Source organism: Equus asinus, chromosome 18 (assembly GCF_041296235.1).
Source record: "Equus asinus isolate D_3611 breed Donkey chromosome 18, EquAss-T2T_v2, whole genome shotgun sequence".
In the NCBI taxonomy this organism is placed as follows: domain Eukaryota; kingdom Metazoa; phylum Chordata; class Mammalia; order Perissodactyla; family Equidae; genus Equus; species Equus asinus.
The window spans coordinates 37,006,993-37,020,674 of record NC_091807.1 but is presented as its reverse complement, the minus strand read 5'-3'; the positions used below and the strand labels follow the sequence as shown (position 1 = coordinate 37,020,674).

Sequence of the window (13,682 nt, the reverse complement as noted above, 5' to 3'; positions counted from 1 at the left end):
GACGCCAGTGTGGAGTGTGCGAGGGGAACACAGCAGGAGATCTCCCGCAGAGTGGTGGCGGTGGGGGTTCTGAACAGGGCTTCCTGTGATCCCGCATGCGTGTGTGTGAGTGTGTGTGTGTGTATGAGTGTTAAGAGATCGTGCTGACTGCTTTACAGAGAATAGACTGTGGGGTGAGGGTGGACGTGGAGAGGAACAATAAAAGCCTCTGCGAGACGATGGTCTCCCTGTTTTTGGTCAGTGGCTCCTCTGTCCGCACAGGCATCTCAGATGGAACCCTGGGAGTCATCCTGCTGTCCTCCCAGCTCTCACCACTTCCTCCTGTCTCTCACCACTTCCTCCTGTCTCTCACCACTTCCTCGCTATCTCTCTCACCACTTCCTGTCTATCTCTCACTTCTTCCTCCCTATCTTTCACCACCTCCTCCCCATCTCTCATCACCTCCTCCCTATCTCTCATTACCTCCTCCCCATCTCTCATAACCTCCTATCTCTCATCACCTCTTCCCTATCTCTCATCACCTCCTATCTCTTACCACCTCCTCCCTATCTCTCATCACCTCCTATCTCTCATCACCTCCTCCCTATCTCTCATCACCTCCTATCTCTCATCACCTCTTCCCATCTCTCATCACCTCCTCCCTATCTCTCATCACCTCCTCCCTATCTCTTATCACCTCCTATCTCTCATCACCTCCTCCCTATCTTTCATCACCTCCTCCCTCTCTGTCTCTTACCACTTCCTCTCTCCTTCACTCCACCTCCTCCTTACCTCTTCCCTGTTCAGAGGAGATGAATCCTTACCAGACCTACAAGTGTTGTGCTTGGATTCAGGCCAAGCTCTGCCCCTGACTGGCTGGGTGCTACAGTGCAAGTTTCTGGACCTCTCTGAGCTGAGGCTTCCCCCTCTGAGGAAAAGGAATGGCAGTAATAGCACTTATCTAACAGAGAAGAATTGCATTGGGTGAGCATGTACTGCAGTTGGCATAGAACAGGACATACCAATGCTGAGTAAACGTCAGCGACGAGTTAAAGGACCGCTATATTGATAGTGACTGCAAACGTCATCACTATTAGTAGCATTTCAAAGTTCTGATCATGTCACCTTTTAAATACCTCCCAATGTTATGGGATGCAAGTGTCTTCCTCCCAGTACCACGGCTTTCATTAGGTCTTAATCATTTCCCTGCTGGACTCAGGCTAATTTTCTAATGGTCTCCCTGTGTCCTCAAATCCCTCAGGCCATTCGTCACTGTCTCTAGCAAGAAATAGTTTCAGAACATACATCTGATCATGTCACTTTCTGCTTACCATATGTCAGTGGTCTCCTCTCGCCTTCAGGATAGAGTCCAAGCAGTTCCTTCTTCCGTTCCTTTCCTTCCTGGTTGCTTCCTGCCATGTCTGCTCCCATCACACACACACACACAGGCTAGCTGAGTTAAATGTGCCACCTCCTGATTATAGAGCTTATCTCATCGATCACTGTGACTATTATCTGAATCCTCCACTAAATTGTGAGATTAGTAGGGACTTTGTCTTTTTTTTAACATACAGTAAAGTGTGTAAAGGGCACTAATCTTAAGTGTACGGCTTGGTGCATTTTTATATGTGTACATATCCTTGTTACTTCCACCCAGATGCAGACAGAGAACATTTCAAGCAGCCCAGATCCTCCCCAGTGCCCTTCCCAGCTCATAGAGTTTCGTCTTCCATCCCCTAGGAACTGTTATAAGGACTTGTAGGTAGCAGGCATGCTCCAGATATTTGTGGAAGGTCTCCTTCAGTTCACTGGAGGAAGAAATGGATGGGCCACTGCTGACACTCTTCACCGTCTTTGCTCTTTGGGCTCTGACACCAGAGGTGTAATAGTGCCTGATTTCAATTTAATCAAAGCACCAGCAGCCAGAATGAGTCTCCGTCAAGTGATAAATTTACTCAAAATATTTCTACCAGTCCAGTTGTACACAGTAATGATTCCACGTAGTTGTTCTCTGTGTAATCCTTGTTGAAGCCAATTCCCATATCTCATTTGATCATCTCAACAATGTTTTTAATAAGAGCAGGTATGATTATTTCACTTTCCAAGGGAAGAAACTGAGACTCCAGGATAAAGTCTGAACTCCTTCTCTGGGCATATGCACCATAAACGGGCCTCTGGTGCATATGGCGTAAGTGAGGTGGGACAAGACCCTGGGGTCCTCATCCATGTCCACATTTCTTTCTCTCTGGAAACACTCCCCATGCCTCTTGCCTTTTGATTTCAGGCATCTTGAGTCCTGTGTGGGTTGAATTGCTGCTTCCCCAAGCTGTATATTGAAATCTTAACCTCCAGTATCTTAGAATGTGACCTTATTTGGAAGTAGGGTCATTGCAAATTGCAGAGTTATTAGAGTAATTAGTTAAAATGAGGCCTTACTGGAGTAGGGTGAGTTCCTCATCCAATATGACTGCTGCCCTTATAAGAAGAAGAGAAGAGACACAGTGACACACAGAGGAGAAGGACATGTGAAGACAGAGACTGGAGTGATGCATCTACAAGCTAAGGAACACCAGGGACCGCTGGCAACTACCAGAAGCTGGAAGAGGCCTGGGAGGATCCTTGTCTACAGGTTCAGGAGTATAACCCTGCCAACACCTTCATCTTGGACTTCTATCCTCCAGAACTGTGAGACAGTAAATTTCTGTTGCTGCAAGTGAACCAGGTTGTGGTACTTGTTGCGGCAGCTTGAGGGCACGCACACTCTCCCATTTGGGCAACTACTTATCCTCTTGGTAAGAATTACCCACACGTATCGGAAGGGAGCAGCCTTCCCACTGAGGCCACTGCTGACCTTTCCACCTGAAATGCCCTCATCACTCACCCCCATCTACATGCAACCTCCAACCCCAACTTTAGAACACGGCTCAAATGCCACCTCTTTAGAGATGCTCTTCTTGATCCTCCAACGGAAAATAGAGGCGTAACAGACAATCTAATTCAGATGATGCCACTCTCCAAATGTGCGTTGTTTCTTATTGGAAACACAATGAAATACTACTCAGCCATAAAAAAGTCAGAAAGTAGCCTTTTTGACTTTGGCTCTCTTCTGCTGGGAAGGCTGACCCAGAGCAGTAGGAAGACAGAGTGCAAGAGGTGGCGGGGGCAATTACACGTGGGAGGATTTCAGGTCAAAAGGTTGATCCTCAGGAGGCCAGGTATTACTAATTAAGACACAAAAAAGAAGGATTACATTCTTGGAGGAGGTCATCGAGGTGACAGGACCACTGGTTGACCCTTGAGCTGGTCCAGCAAGCCAAGTCTCCTTCCGCTCCACCCTCCCACCCCTCACCCTTCCCGGACTAGGAGATGCTTCAAGGATGCGACCTTGAGAGAGTAAGGTATTGTTGAGACCATCTGGACTGCATACATGAGTCAACGCCGTGAAGGCCTCTGTATAAACTCTTAAGATTCTGACTGGCTGGAGCGGAGGTCTACTTGTCTTGAAGCCAGCCAAGATAAGCCTCATATGCAAATTCCTCTGCTTATTAAGATTGCTACCAAGGGATAGCACTGCTGGTGGGAGTGCAAACTGGTGCAGCCACTATGGAAAACAGCATGGAGATTCCTCAAAAAATTAAGACTAGAACTACCATACCATCCAGCTATTCCACTGCTGGGTATTTATCCAAAGGCCATGAAAACATGAATGTGTAAAGATATATGCAGCCTTATGTTCGTTGCAGCATTATTCACAATAGCCAAAACTTGGAAGCAACCTAAGTGCCCACCAACGGATGAATGGATAAAGAGGACGTGGTATATATACACAATGGAATACTACTCAGCCATAAGAAATGATGAAATCCGGCCAATTGCGGCAACGTGGACGGGCCTTAAGGGTATTGTCTAAGGGAAATAAGCCAGAGGGAGAAAGTCAAATACCATATGATCTCACTCATAAATAGAAGATAAAAACAACAACAAACACATAGAGACAGAGATTGGATTGGTGGTTACCAGAGGGGAAGGGGGGAAGGAAGAGGGCGAAAGGGGTCACCGAGCTCATGTGTGTGGGGATGGAGGGTAATTAGTCTTTGGGTGGTGAACATGATGCAGTCTACACAGAAATTGAAATATAATGATGTACACCCAAAATTTATATAATGTTATAAACAAATGTTACCCCAATTAAAAAAAAAATATATATATCATTACCTACCAATCCAGAGTGGGCTACCTCTTTACTTGATCTCTCCTTGCCCTCCATGTATCTTCAGATTTCACCAGGGGACTCCCAAGGAGGTTTTGAACCAACATACATTAACCCTAAATGTACTTGATAAAGTTGGCTTTTCCTGATGTCTCCGCCATCAGGGTAGAATGCCCCCTGGCCTTGATTCAGTTTTGCACATCGACGTCTTAACTGAACTTGAAGGCTCAGCCAAATTGCCGTGTCCTCCAAAGAAGTCTCCGAGGGTATGAAGTGCTCCTTCTCTTCTAAATTTCCGCGGCACCGTATGTGTACATATCTTAGAGCCGGCTTCGCTCTCCAGCTGCGTCAGAGATCTGCATACCACTCCCGGGATACTTACTGTGTCCATGAGCCGGGCACCACGCCAGGCCTTGGGGACAGGCGAGAGATGCACTGTCTGACATCATGGAGCTCACGATTTCACGGGATGTAAGTATGTTTTTATACTGAAGTATGTTCTAAAACATTCGTGAAAGGAGAGTTTGGTGCTCTGAGAGGCGCGTTCTCGGTAATTAACCTATTCAGTTTGGGGCAGATGTGTTAGATAGACAATCACAGAAGGTTGGCTTCATGCGGTGGGACCAATGCACCTGCAGTGGGACCTCCGCCCTCCCAGAAGGGCCTGAGCTTGGGGTTAAATGCTCTGTAGTTGCCATCTTGAAATTTTTATTAATTGTTAAATTTAATTTTATCCCTGCATTTATGGCTCCCGCACCCTCCTGCCTCCTGTCACCTTCTTGGGAGGGGTTCTTGGCTGCCCACTCTCCCACTCCATGCTGCCTTGGGCCTTGACCAGCCTCCCCATCCTGCAATCGCTGTTGCTTTCCGATAAGGTTGTGACTGGGTCGTGTTGGAAGAGGTTGCCTGGGTCCCACCGCCATGCTCTGTTGGCCTGGTGGAGGCCTGGGTATGCAGGAAAGGAGTGTTGAGGTCGAGCATGCGCGTCACGTGGTATTTTAGGTTGGGGGCTTGGCAGCCACTGTCCCTGCATCAGGCTACCCGCCTTGGCCAGGGCATATTCCACAGGCAACCTGACCAGGGTGAGCCTCTTGCCACCTCCAATCTGGGTACAAGTCCTTCTCAGCATGGAGACTGCAGTCCCACGGGAATCTCCTGTCCATCATGCATTGGGTTGGTGGCCTGAGGGGGGAAAAGAGATTGGCCTCCCAACCCCCAGCCTTGGCAAGGGTGCAGCGCATTTGTCCAGCAGAGGGTGGCAGATGTGGGCTACTGGTGCTGCAGTGAGCCACATGCACTCACCAGGACTATTCCCATGCCCAAGGGAGCACGGCATTTAGTAGCAGATAAAAAACACCATAACAGATCAAGAGAGACTGAGAAAGAGAGGGAGAAGTGTTATATTTTAGTACCTTTAATGGTGCCTTTTTCCTTTTTGCAAAAGGAGCCCCTCATGTTCATTTTGTGCTGGACGCTGCGAATTATGTAGCCGGCCCTGCTCCCGAACTCATTGATCACCATAGCCATCATTTGTTACGCTAGGAACATGCCCTGGGATCTTCAGAACCATAAGAATTAGGAACTTGATAATTTCCATTCTGCATATGAGGATAAGGAAGCACAAGCAACATGCACAAGCCCCACATGGGGTCAGTGGCCAGGCCGCCCTGAGCCCGGGTGTGTCTGACCTCCATCCTTGACGCCTAACTCTGAAGGCTGTGTGGAGCCTCACGGATGGCTGGTGTGCTGTTAGAAATTTGTGAATTGAATGAATGGGTGAAGGAGCTGGAAGCAGGAACAGAAATTACGCGAATCCCCTGCCTTCCTGGACTGCATTTAGGAAAGACTAGTGTGTGGGCACCCTGTGCATGCAGAAGGAGAGGACGCTGGAGTGTGTGGTAAGGCAGGGCTGGGCCAGCGTCCTGAGTGGGCGGCAGCACGTGACCACCTGCAGCTGCAGAGCTGATGGCAAGCGTCACTGGCTCAGCTGGCCCTTCCTCATACACAGGGCCTGGCCATCTTGTGCCCAACTCTGGTAAAACACCATTTTGTTTCTGCCTCACCATTTGAGTTTCCTGTTATTTTGTGAACCATTCTAGGTGAGCATAATTCCCCTTTTGCATCTGGAGGGGCACATTTAGCCAAGGCAGAAGATAACCAGTGCCCAGGAAGCCCACTCAGCTCCCACAGACTGCCCTCCCCCCACAAATGCTTCTCCTCAGTCTCTATTGCACTGCTTCTGAGCACTCTACCTTGGATCCTAAATTGGGGCACATTCCAGCCCTGTGGGTCATTATTTTGCAAAGTGATAGAGATGGATGCACACCCTTTTTTAAAGCTTCTATTTGGATATTGTTATGACTTTGAGAACCATACAGAACATTCAGGAAATTTTATCCTACTGGCTTTTCACCGTGTTGTGGAAGGGGTTATATGTTTGGAATTACTCAAATTATCAGCAGTTTTAATCAGGTTTTATTTATTTATTTATTTTTGCACCATTCAGAGAGCAAAATTAGAATTGCCCGTGTTTGTATTCTGCAATGTATTTGAGATAATTAAAAATTAGCCCGCAAAGCCACAGAACTCTTCACAGCACCAGCAAGGATTTGGGGAGGCATTTCCCCCCGGGCAAATGAACTGGACTTCTACAGGAGTAAATATGAAATCTGAATCCAGCTGCACATTTTATTAAAACTGCTAACATTTCATGGTCACCTCTGCTTAGCTGGCAACCTTCCGGAATAGTCACCCCTGGCCACGTCTTATTAGCAACCGGCAAGAAAATGACTAAAAATAATGGGCTGTTGAAATCATTATTTAAGCCTCTAAGAAATGCATCCTGATGACTGTGCGTGACTGTGCCGTGGCTGCGCTCTCCCGCCGGTCCTGCCTCCAGTTCGCCTCCACTTCTCCGCTGCTGCTTTAAGACTGCAGAGCGCCCCAGCGGCCAGAGGCAGGGGAGGGGGTCCCCGCTCGCCTCCGCTCCGCTCGCTCCTCGCCCGCCCGCCCGCCCGCCCGCCTCCCAGGCAGGGAAGGTTAGCGAGGGATCAATGTGACTCGGGCCGCAGGAGAGGAAAGATGAGCCTGCCCGCCCGCCTGCTGCCTGGATGTGGAGGCTGAGGGCTGGCGCACGGGAGGCCCTTGCTGCGCAGTCGGGGCGCCGGGCGCCCGGCATGAGCTCACGCCCGCGGCGGCGGCTCTCTGCCCGTGCCGACCTGCCGGCGGCCCCCTGAGCTGACGGCGCCCCTGGGCTGCAGCCCCGCCGGGCCGCTCTGGCCGCAGCGTCGGGAGCGGCGCCCGGGAGCAGGTGTGCAGGAGCGCAGCGCGCGGCGAGCGCAGCCCTCGGCCCGGAGCCCGGCGCGCCGCGTGCCCGGGCGGCTCGGCAGCAGCGGCGGCGGCGGCGGGCGGGCGGCGGCCCCCGGGCAGGTGGCGAGCGAGCGGAGCCGGGCGGAGCGCGGGGGGCGAGGCCGGCGCGTCGCTCGCGGGAGGCCGGGGAGCAGCAGGGCATGTGGATACTGGCTCTCTCCTTGTTCCAGAGCTTCGCGAATGGTGAGCCTTTCGGTTTGTGATGAATTTCATTTCTTGTATGGACCAGAGTGTGGGGGCATTAGATGCGTGAGTGAAATCGTTCCCTTTTGCTCTCCTGTCTGTGCTTAAATGTTCATGCTTTCAATTTTTTTACTATTATTTTTATTTCTTTTGGGAAGAGAGGAAGCAATGATGAGAGGCCAGGGGGGAAAAATTGCTCTGTAATCATTTAAAGGAGCTTACCTAGCAAAGTGACAGCTTCGAGCTAACTCCAGGACGAGACAGCTACCTCATTCAGAACAAACCAGGTTTGGTGAGAGGGGGAGAAACGGGGAGATCGCCGCTGTGACACATTACAACCAGAAAGAGACATGCCGTTCCAAGTGCAGGCAGGTGGAGGGGGTCAATGAAGAACGTTTGCCTTCAGATGCAAAGATTTTTGAGCTTTTAAAACATGTGCTTTAATTCTGCTTTAGTTTATCCCCAGCAGCAATAGCCTTTAAGAAAGATTTGTCCTTCCATCCTCCCTCCCCGCAACCTTCTTGGTACTACATATTCCTGACAGTCATTTCTGTAAAAAATATGCACTGATAGGCATTACATCATCTGCAATGTTGACAAATTTTTTTTAAAAACACCTGTACAGTTGTAAAAATGAAATCAGTGAATATTGTAAATAGCATTTCTTTCCTCATGCCCATCCAGTATTATATCTTGAAACATTTTCATCCTGAGTATTTGAAAAGCTATTGCTCTTGACTGAGTCAGACCTAATTAGTAAGTGTGACTGCACCTTAGGTCACCCTCACTGTGTAAATATGAACTTACACGTATGAATGGCTTCCTCTCATTTGGGAATGAGAGGAAATTGTCATCCTTTGGCATTGCCTGGGAGTAGCTATGGCTTCAATTCCCGTTTCAAATTTCGGAACACAAATCTGCATAAAATGTGTGACTTGCTGACAGTTAAAATTAAACCATTAAGCAAAATTCCCTACCCAGGAAAGAGAGAGAGAGACAGAGAGAGAGACAGGGAGGAAGGAAATTTCGCCCTTGTGAGAAAATACCAGAAGCCAAGAGGAGGCTGTAAGATTTTCCTGGAAGATACACAGGGAAGCTCTGAGCATTAGCTAGCTGCAGAGGAGTGCATTTTCTTTGCCTACCTAAATGGTACTTCAAGAATCAACACAGACAGGCCTGAGGAAATGCATAAACTTTGTAAAATTAAAAAAACAAAAAGATGACTAAGAAAAGGTAGAGTTGCAAGAAGGATTCTGAAATTAAAATGATACTTCGCTCTCTCATATAACCTAAAGCAAAGTGTTCCCAACTTTCATTCTGAGATTTCCTAGCAGGAAAAATTGCAACAAGTTCTGACATGACACCCATCTTTCCCAGAGGGCACTATACCTCTTCTGCAGCCTCGCGGGGATTTACCTTGGGGGATAGATTGCTTTTGCTAATATGTGCTGATGTATCAGGGAAGTCTGCCCTCTGTGCTGATCTGCTGATGCGTCTCAGAGCAGACGTGAAAAGGCTCACATACGTGTGCCAGTGCCATAAAGCCTTGACGCCTATCTCACCTGTCAGGGCGTACATCTCCGGACTCCTCGGAAAGGCCTGGGTTATAGGATGGAACATAATTTCCACTCTACTGGGAAGTATGTGTTTCAGGATGACGAAAGAGGTGGTGCTTCTGATTGTCAGTCAATCCGTATCTATCTTAGAGTTTTATAGTTCTATATGACAAAAATAGTAGAGAAGAGTTTCCGGTACAGTCCCTGACACAGAGATGCTATAAATGTGTGACTTTTTTTGGGAATCAGTTTTCATACTCAAATAATCATAAAAGGATCATATATAGTGAGAAAATTGTATAAAACCTCAAATATTCCACGATGTGGAAAATATATGCAAAGAGTAGGTATGTACATGTATACGAAGTCCTGTGAGCATTATCTTCTTTCACCTTTTTCAAGACCTTTAAAGTCGATTGATGATCACCACTATTGGTACTATAATGGATTTAGGTAGATTTCCCAGTATAAGCTATAGACTGGACGTGCACATGAATATTTTACGTTGGTGTATTCCATGTTCTGATTCTATCTACTAGAAGACTATGGAAGTCTCTCATATAAAAATGGCCCTCTTTTTATGTGATCAAGCATTAAAAAAAAAAAACGACCTGACTGTAGAGCTTTGGACTTTTTCATTTTTGGGGGGGAACTAGCTTTAAAGAGGTTTTCAAGGAGTGATGTTCAAGGCATACTGTGCAAAAGATCATAAAATCTATAGTCATGTCCAAATGAAATAAGAGTCCGGTTTGGAACACTGCCTGTTCATAGGACCATATTTCAAAAGGGAGAAATTAAATGGCTCCTACGTATCTGAATGAGTCTTGGGAAAAAAAATGGAGAAATATTTTTTTTTCAACAACTGTCATATTTTGGTCTACCTTAATTATGAAAAATTCCTGAATGTGTGTGATAAAAGATCAATGGATTCTAATACCCAAACTGAGGACTGCTAGGCCTCAAACATCAAAATTCCTGACATGATTTTAAAAAAATCTATTTTGTAAAAGATCGTGCAGTTTGATATTTTGGGTTACTAATAAAATAAGAAGCTCCCAATATATCTGCATTTTAACAGGAGACAATAGCCCTTTTCCTATCGATGTTGTGGGATGAACATTTATTTCTTAATGAAAGCATGGTTGCTGGCAGGCTGCAGACAGTATTTTGGATGAAAACTAGAAGCCAGAGAGCAGTGCCTTCATGGGTTAAAGCCTTGAATGAATTACCTCACCTGATCAGGTGCGGTCACCATGTTTTAAAGCAGCCGGCTTGTTCTGCAATGCTCTGGAAATACTCAGAGGAGAGCTTCCGTGGCAGTGCAGTGGAAGGGGGGTCCATGTATGTGCAGACACACATCCTCACACACGTCCCTCAACGGCTCCTCAGGACAGATCAGCCTGCATCAGGTTTTAACCCAATTTCTCTTGGTTTTAACCCCAATGAGCACATTCTAGTTTACAATTCGTGTTCAAAGCATAGGTGGCCTCCAGATAAGCAGACTAGTGAATAAGAAGCAGATTTATTGTGTACAATACATTTTTGCTGGTATCTTTGCATCTCTGTTTGTATCTACACACATACACATTGTCTTTTCCTGAGCCAAGCAATCTTGGGCTTTGCCATTTTGACATTTTCAGGGAGCTTGTAGAGACTGGGTGGGGGGTGGGGGAAGAGAGAATGGTGCTCGTTGGAGAGGAAGTGGGGGTGTGCAGCATCTTCTGGGGGTCACGGGTCATCTCCACAGAGAATTACATACCGACAATGTGGTATATGATTTACTTTTAGGAGCAGACCTTTGTGAGTGCAAATGCGCCTTGAGGGTTTCTAAGGTGATTGTATTTAATTCATGTTATCAGGTGAATGTTATCAGGTGAATAATTTCCGGGCTTCCTTCCTCCTCTCCCTTCCTTATTCTTATTAAGCAGATTCAAATTCCATCCCAGAATTTTCATCTAAAATTTCTACGTCTTCCTGTATGCCCCTACAAGATGCCCTCTGTAGGGAAAGAAAATGCCATGTAGACCTTTCATAAATGCCAGCCCATCCTTGTCCAGTTCTTTACTCTCTCCTGGATGCCACGTTGGTGTGACCACAGCTCGTTGCCGCCTCGGGAGTCAGTGGTCCCTGGGCAGAACCGGTACCACGCAGCACGCTGGCGGGGGAAGTCATTTTGATGAAAAAGAAATTGCCATTCTAAATCCCTAATTCCTGGACCTCCGTGTAGCTGTCAAAGTGTTTTATCCTTGATGGTTCTGGGATGAGGTGCACTGAGTATTTCCTGAAGAGATTCGATGCAGTGTGCCCTGAAACTCCATGTAAAGGGGGGAGAGAGGGGGAGCGAGAGGGAGGGGGATGGCTAAGGTCATTTTATAAAGAGAGACCTATGAACACTGCAGGAGGCTGGCAATTTATGTTCGGAAAATGAAACGATGGATTTCTCAATAGCTGCATTTACAAAATCTATAGCCTCTGAATTTCACCAAATTAGCTGAATTCTACGGGTGAGATTATGAATCTGCCTCATCAATAATTAATAGGCAGTGAAAAATAATACATTTAGCGTTAGGTTAGGCAGAGCGTTCAGCAGCATTTTCAGAGACCAGCACTCCCGCTTCCTTGGTTTCCATGCGTGTTTGGCGCACAGCAGAGCAGGCGAGGCCCTGGGGCCTTCACCTGCAGACAGCTGTGTCTGGGCATTTTCTTGCCTGCTGCACTGAAGCACATGCTGGCTCTTGGTGACCGGCTCCTTTGGAGGCCTGGGAGGTGAGCTGGTGCTACCTGCATGGCAATTGTGTCCCTGCCATAGGACACTAGTGGGCGGCAAACCTCGCAAGACGGGTGCAGCAAGCCTTCAGCAGAGCAGGCAGAATCGCCGCCTCCGAGGGAGAACTGCTCTGTGCAGGGCGGTCAGAGGCTTTCCTCCCCGCAATTTCCCAGCCTCGCTGTGCCCAGACTCCCGTGTCATGGAGTTCAGTCCAGCAGGAGCTGTGCAAAGGTTACAGCAGGTGTGGCAATGTCCGGCCGTCTTTGTTTCCGGTTTTACAAAAGGAGATCACATTCACAGCAGTATTTTGAGGTATAGAAGGTGCACAGAAAGGAAAAGCAGGTATTTCAGGGGTCTGGTGGGCCTGCGAGAGTGCGTTTGCATATCCCCTTCCAAACTGGCAGGGGAGCCGGCTGGCAGTGTGTGCTTCTCCTCTCGGAGGTGGCAGCTCCTGGAGCAGCCCCGCGCCTGATTGGCTGACCTTCCAATGTCATTCCAAGAGGCGCCGCTGCTTCTCCTCCTGCTGATGGTGAGAGGGGTGATGCTAACGCTCCCCCAACTCTGCAGTCCGTCAGTCTTGAGCTGCCGGGGCAGGGCTCTGGCGCCCAGGAGCCCCCTCCTCGCTCCCTCAGGCAAATTGGGCAGCACCTGTTCGCCTGTTCTGGGCGTTAACTCTTCACATTCCAGAGAGCTGAGCACAGAAATTCTCATCTCTTTCTGCCCCTCTCCCCCAACACACTATGTTTATATTCTTTTCTTTGATGTTTTGAAAATATGAGAAATTTCAAAGTTGCATTTACCTTGCTGAATTTATGGATTAAGAGTGGGAATGGAAGATTCCAGCAACCCGACATGTACCCACTGTGCAGTTTTGAATTCCCAGGGTGCAGTACACGGGGTGCCTTCTGCAGGTGACACACCATCCACCAAGGGAGCAGGAGGGAAGCACCATGGAGCAGGTGTGGATAACCTGTTTTTGTTCAAAGGATAGGTAGCTTCTGACCAGGATATTCAGAAGGGCTGCATTCAGAGACCTGGTCCTCCAAATTAGACCCCCGAGTTATCATCTTTCGTAAAACCTTGGACATTTCCTTGATTGTGTCTAGGGTCATCTGTAACTCTGTCTACTTATTTAGTGCTGACTTGGGTAGTGATGGCCTCCCTCGTGGATGGTAAGGTCGACAGGTGAGCCCCCTTAGACATGCGTGTGCAGAGCACGTGAACGCAGCAGGTGGATTGTGTTGTTTGCTGACTGAGAGAGAGAAGGACAAATTGATGGGCAAAGCCCTTCTGCCCTCCTTAACCCCCTCCTCTCTCCCACCTGCCTCGCTCACCTGCCTTTCTTACCCTTCCTTACTGAGTTAGTGCCTTCTGGCCCCCAATCTCTAATTCTAACGTATAAACCGTAGTGAGAAATGTACGTGAGCAACCGTGTGAATTCCTTGGCTCCTGCCAGCTCGTTATGACACTCTGACTCGATGGCTGTAGAAATATTTATTTTCTCGAAATGCTTCTGGGCATTTTCTTCTCTTTTCCAAAACGGATTCACATTTGGCACCTGTACTGGGACTTCATCACGGTTATATGACAGTGATACACTTGCTCTGGGTGCTCTTCG

The 13,682-nt window shown here is 47.9% G+C and overlaps 1 protein-coding gene across 4 annotated transcripts in view; it reads left to right on the top strand.

Moving 5' to 3' along the window:
• Positions 1 to 7,469: 7,469 nt before the first annotated feature.
• The window catches only part of DSCAM (DS cell adhesion molecule), a 687,554-nt gene continuing 681,341 nt past the window's right edge, over positions 7,470 to 13,682 (top strand). For 3 of the 4 annotated variants that reach the window (XR_011495418.1, XR_011495417.1, XM_070488920.1), the window contains exon 1: positions 7,578 to 7,741. Coding sequence is in view for 2 of the 4 variants with exons in the window: in XM_070488920.1 (XP_070345021.1) it covers positions 7,699 to 7,741 (43 nt within the window). In the remaining 2 variants the exon portion in view is untranslated. Of the gene's footprint in view, positions 7,742 to 13,682 lie in introns of all 4 variants that reach the window. The other variant, XM_014839281.3, reaches the window with a different exon arrangement.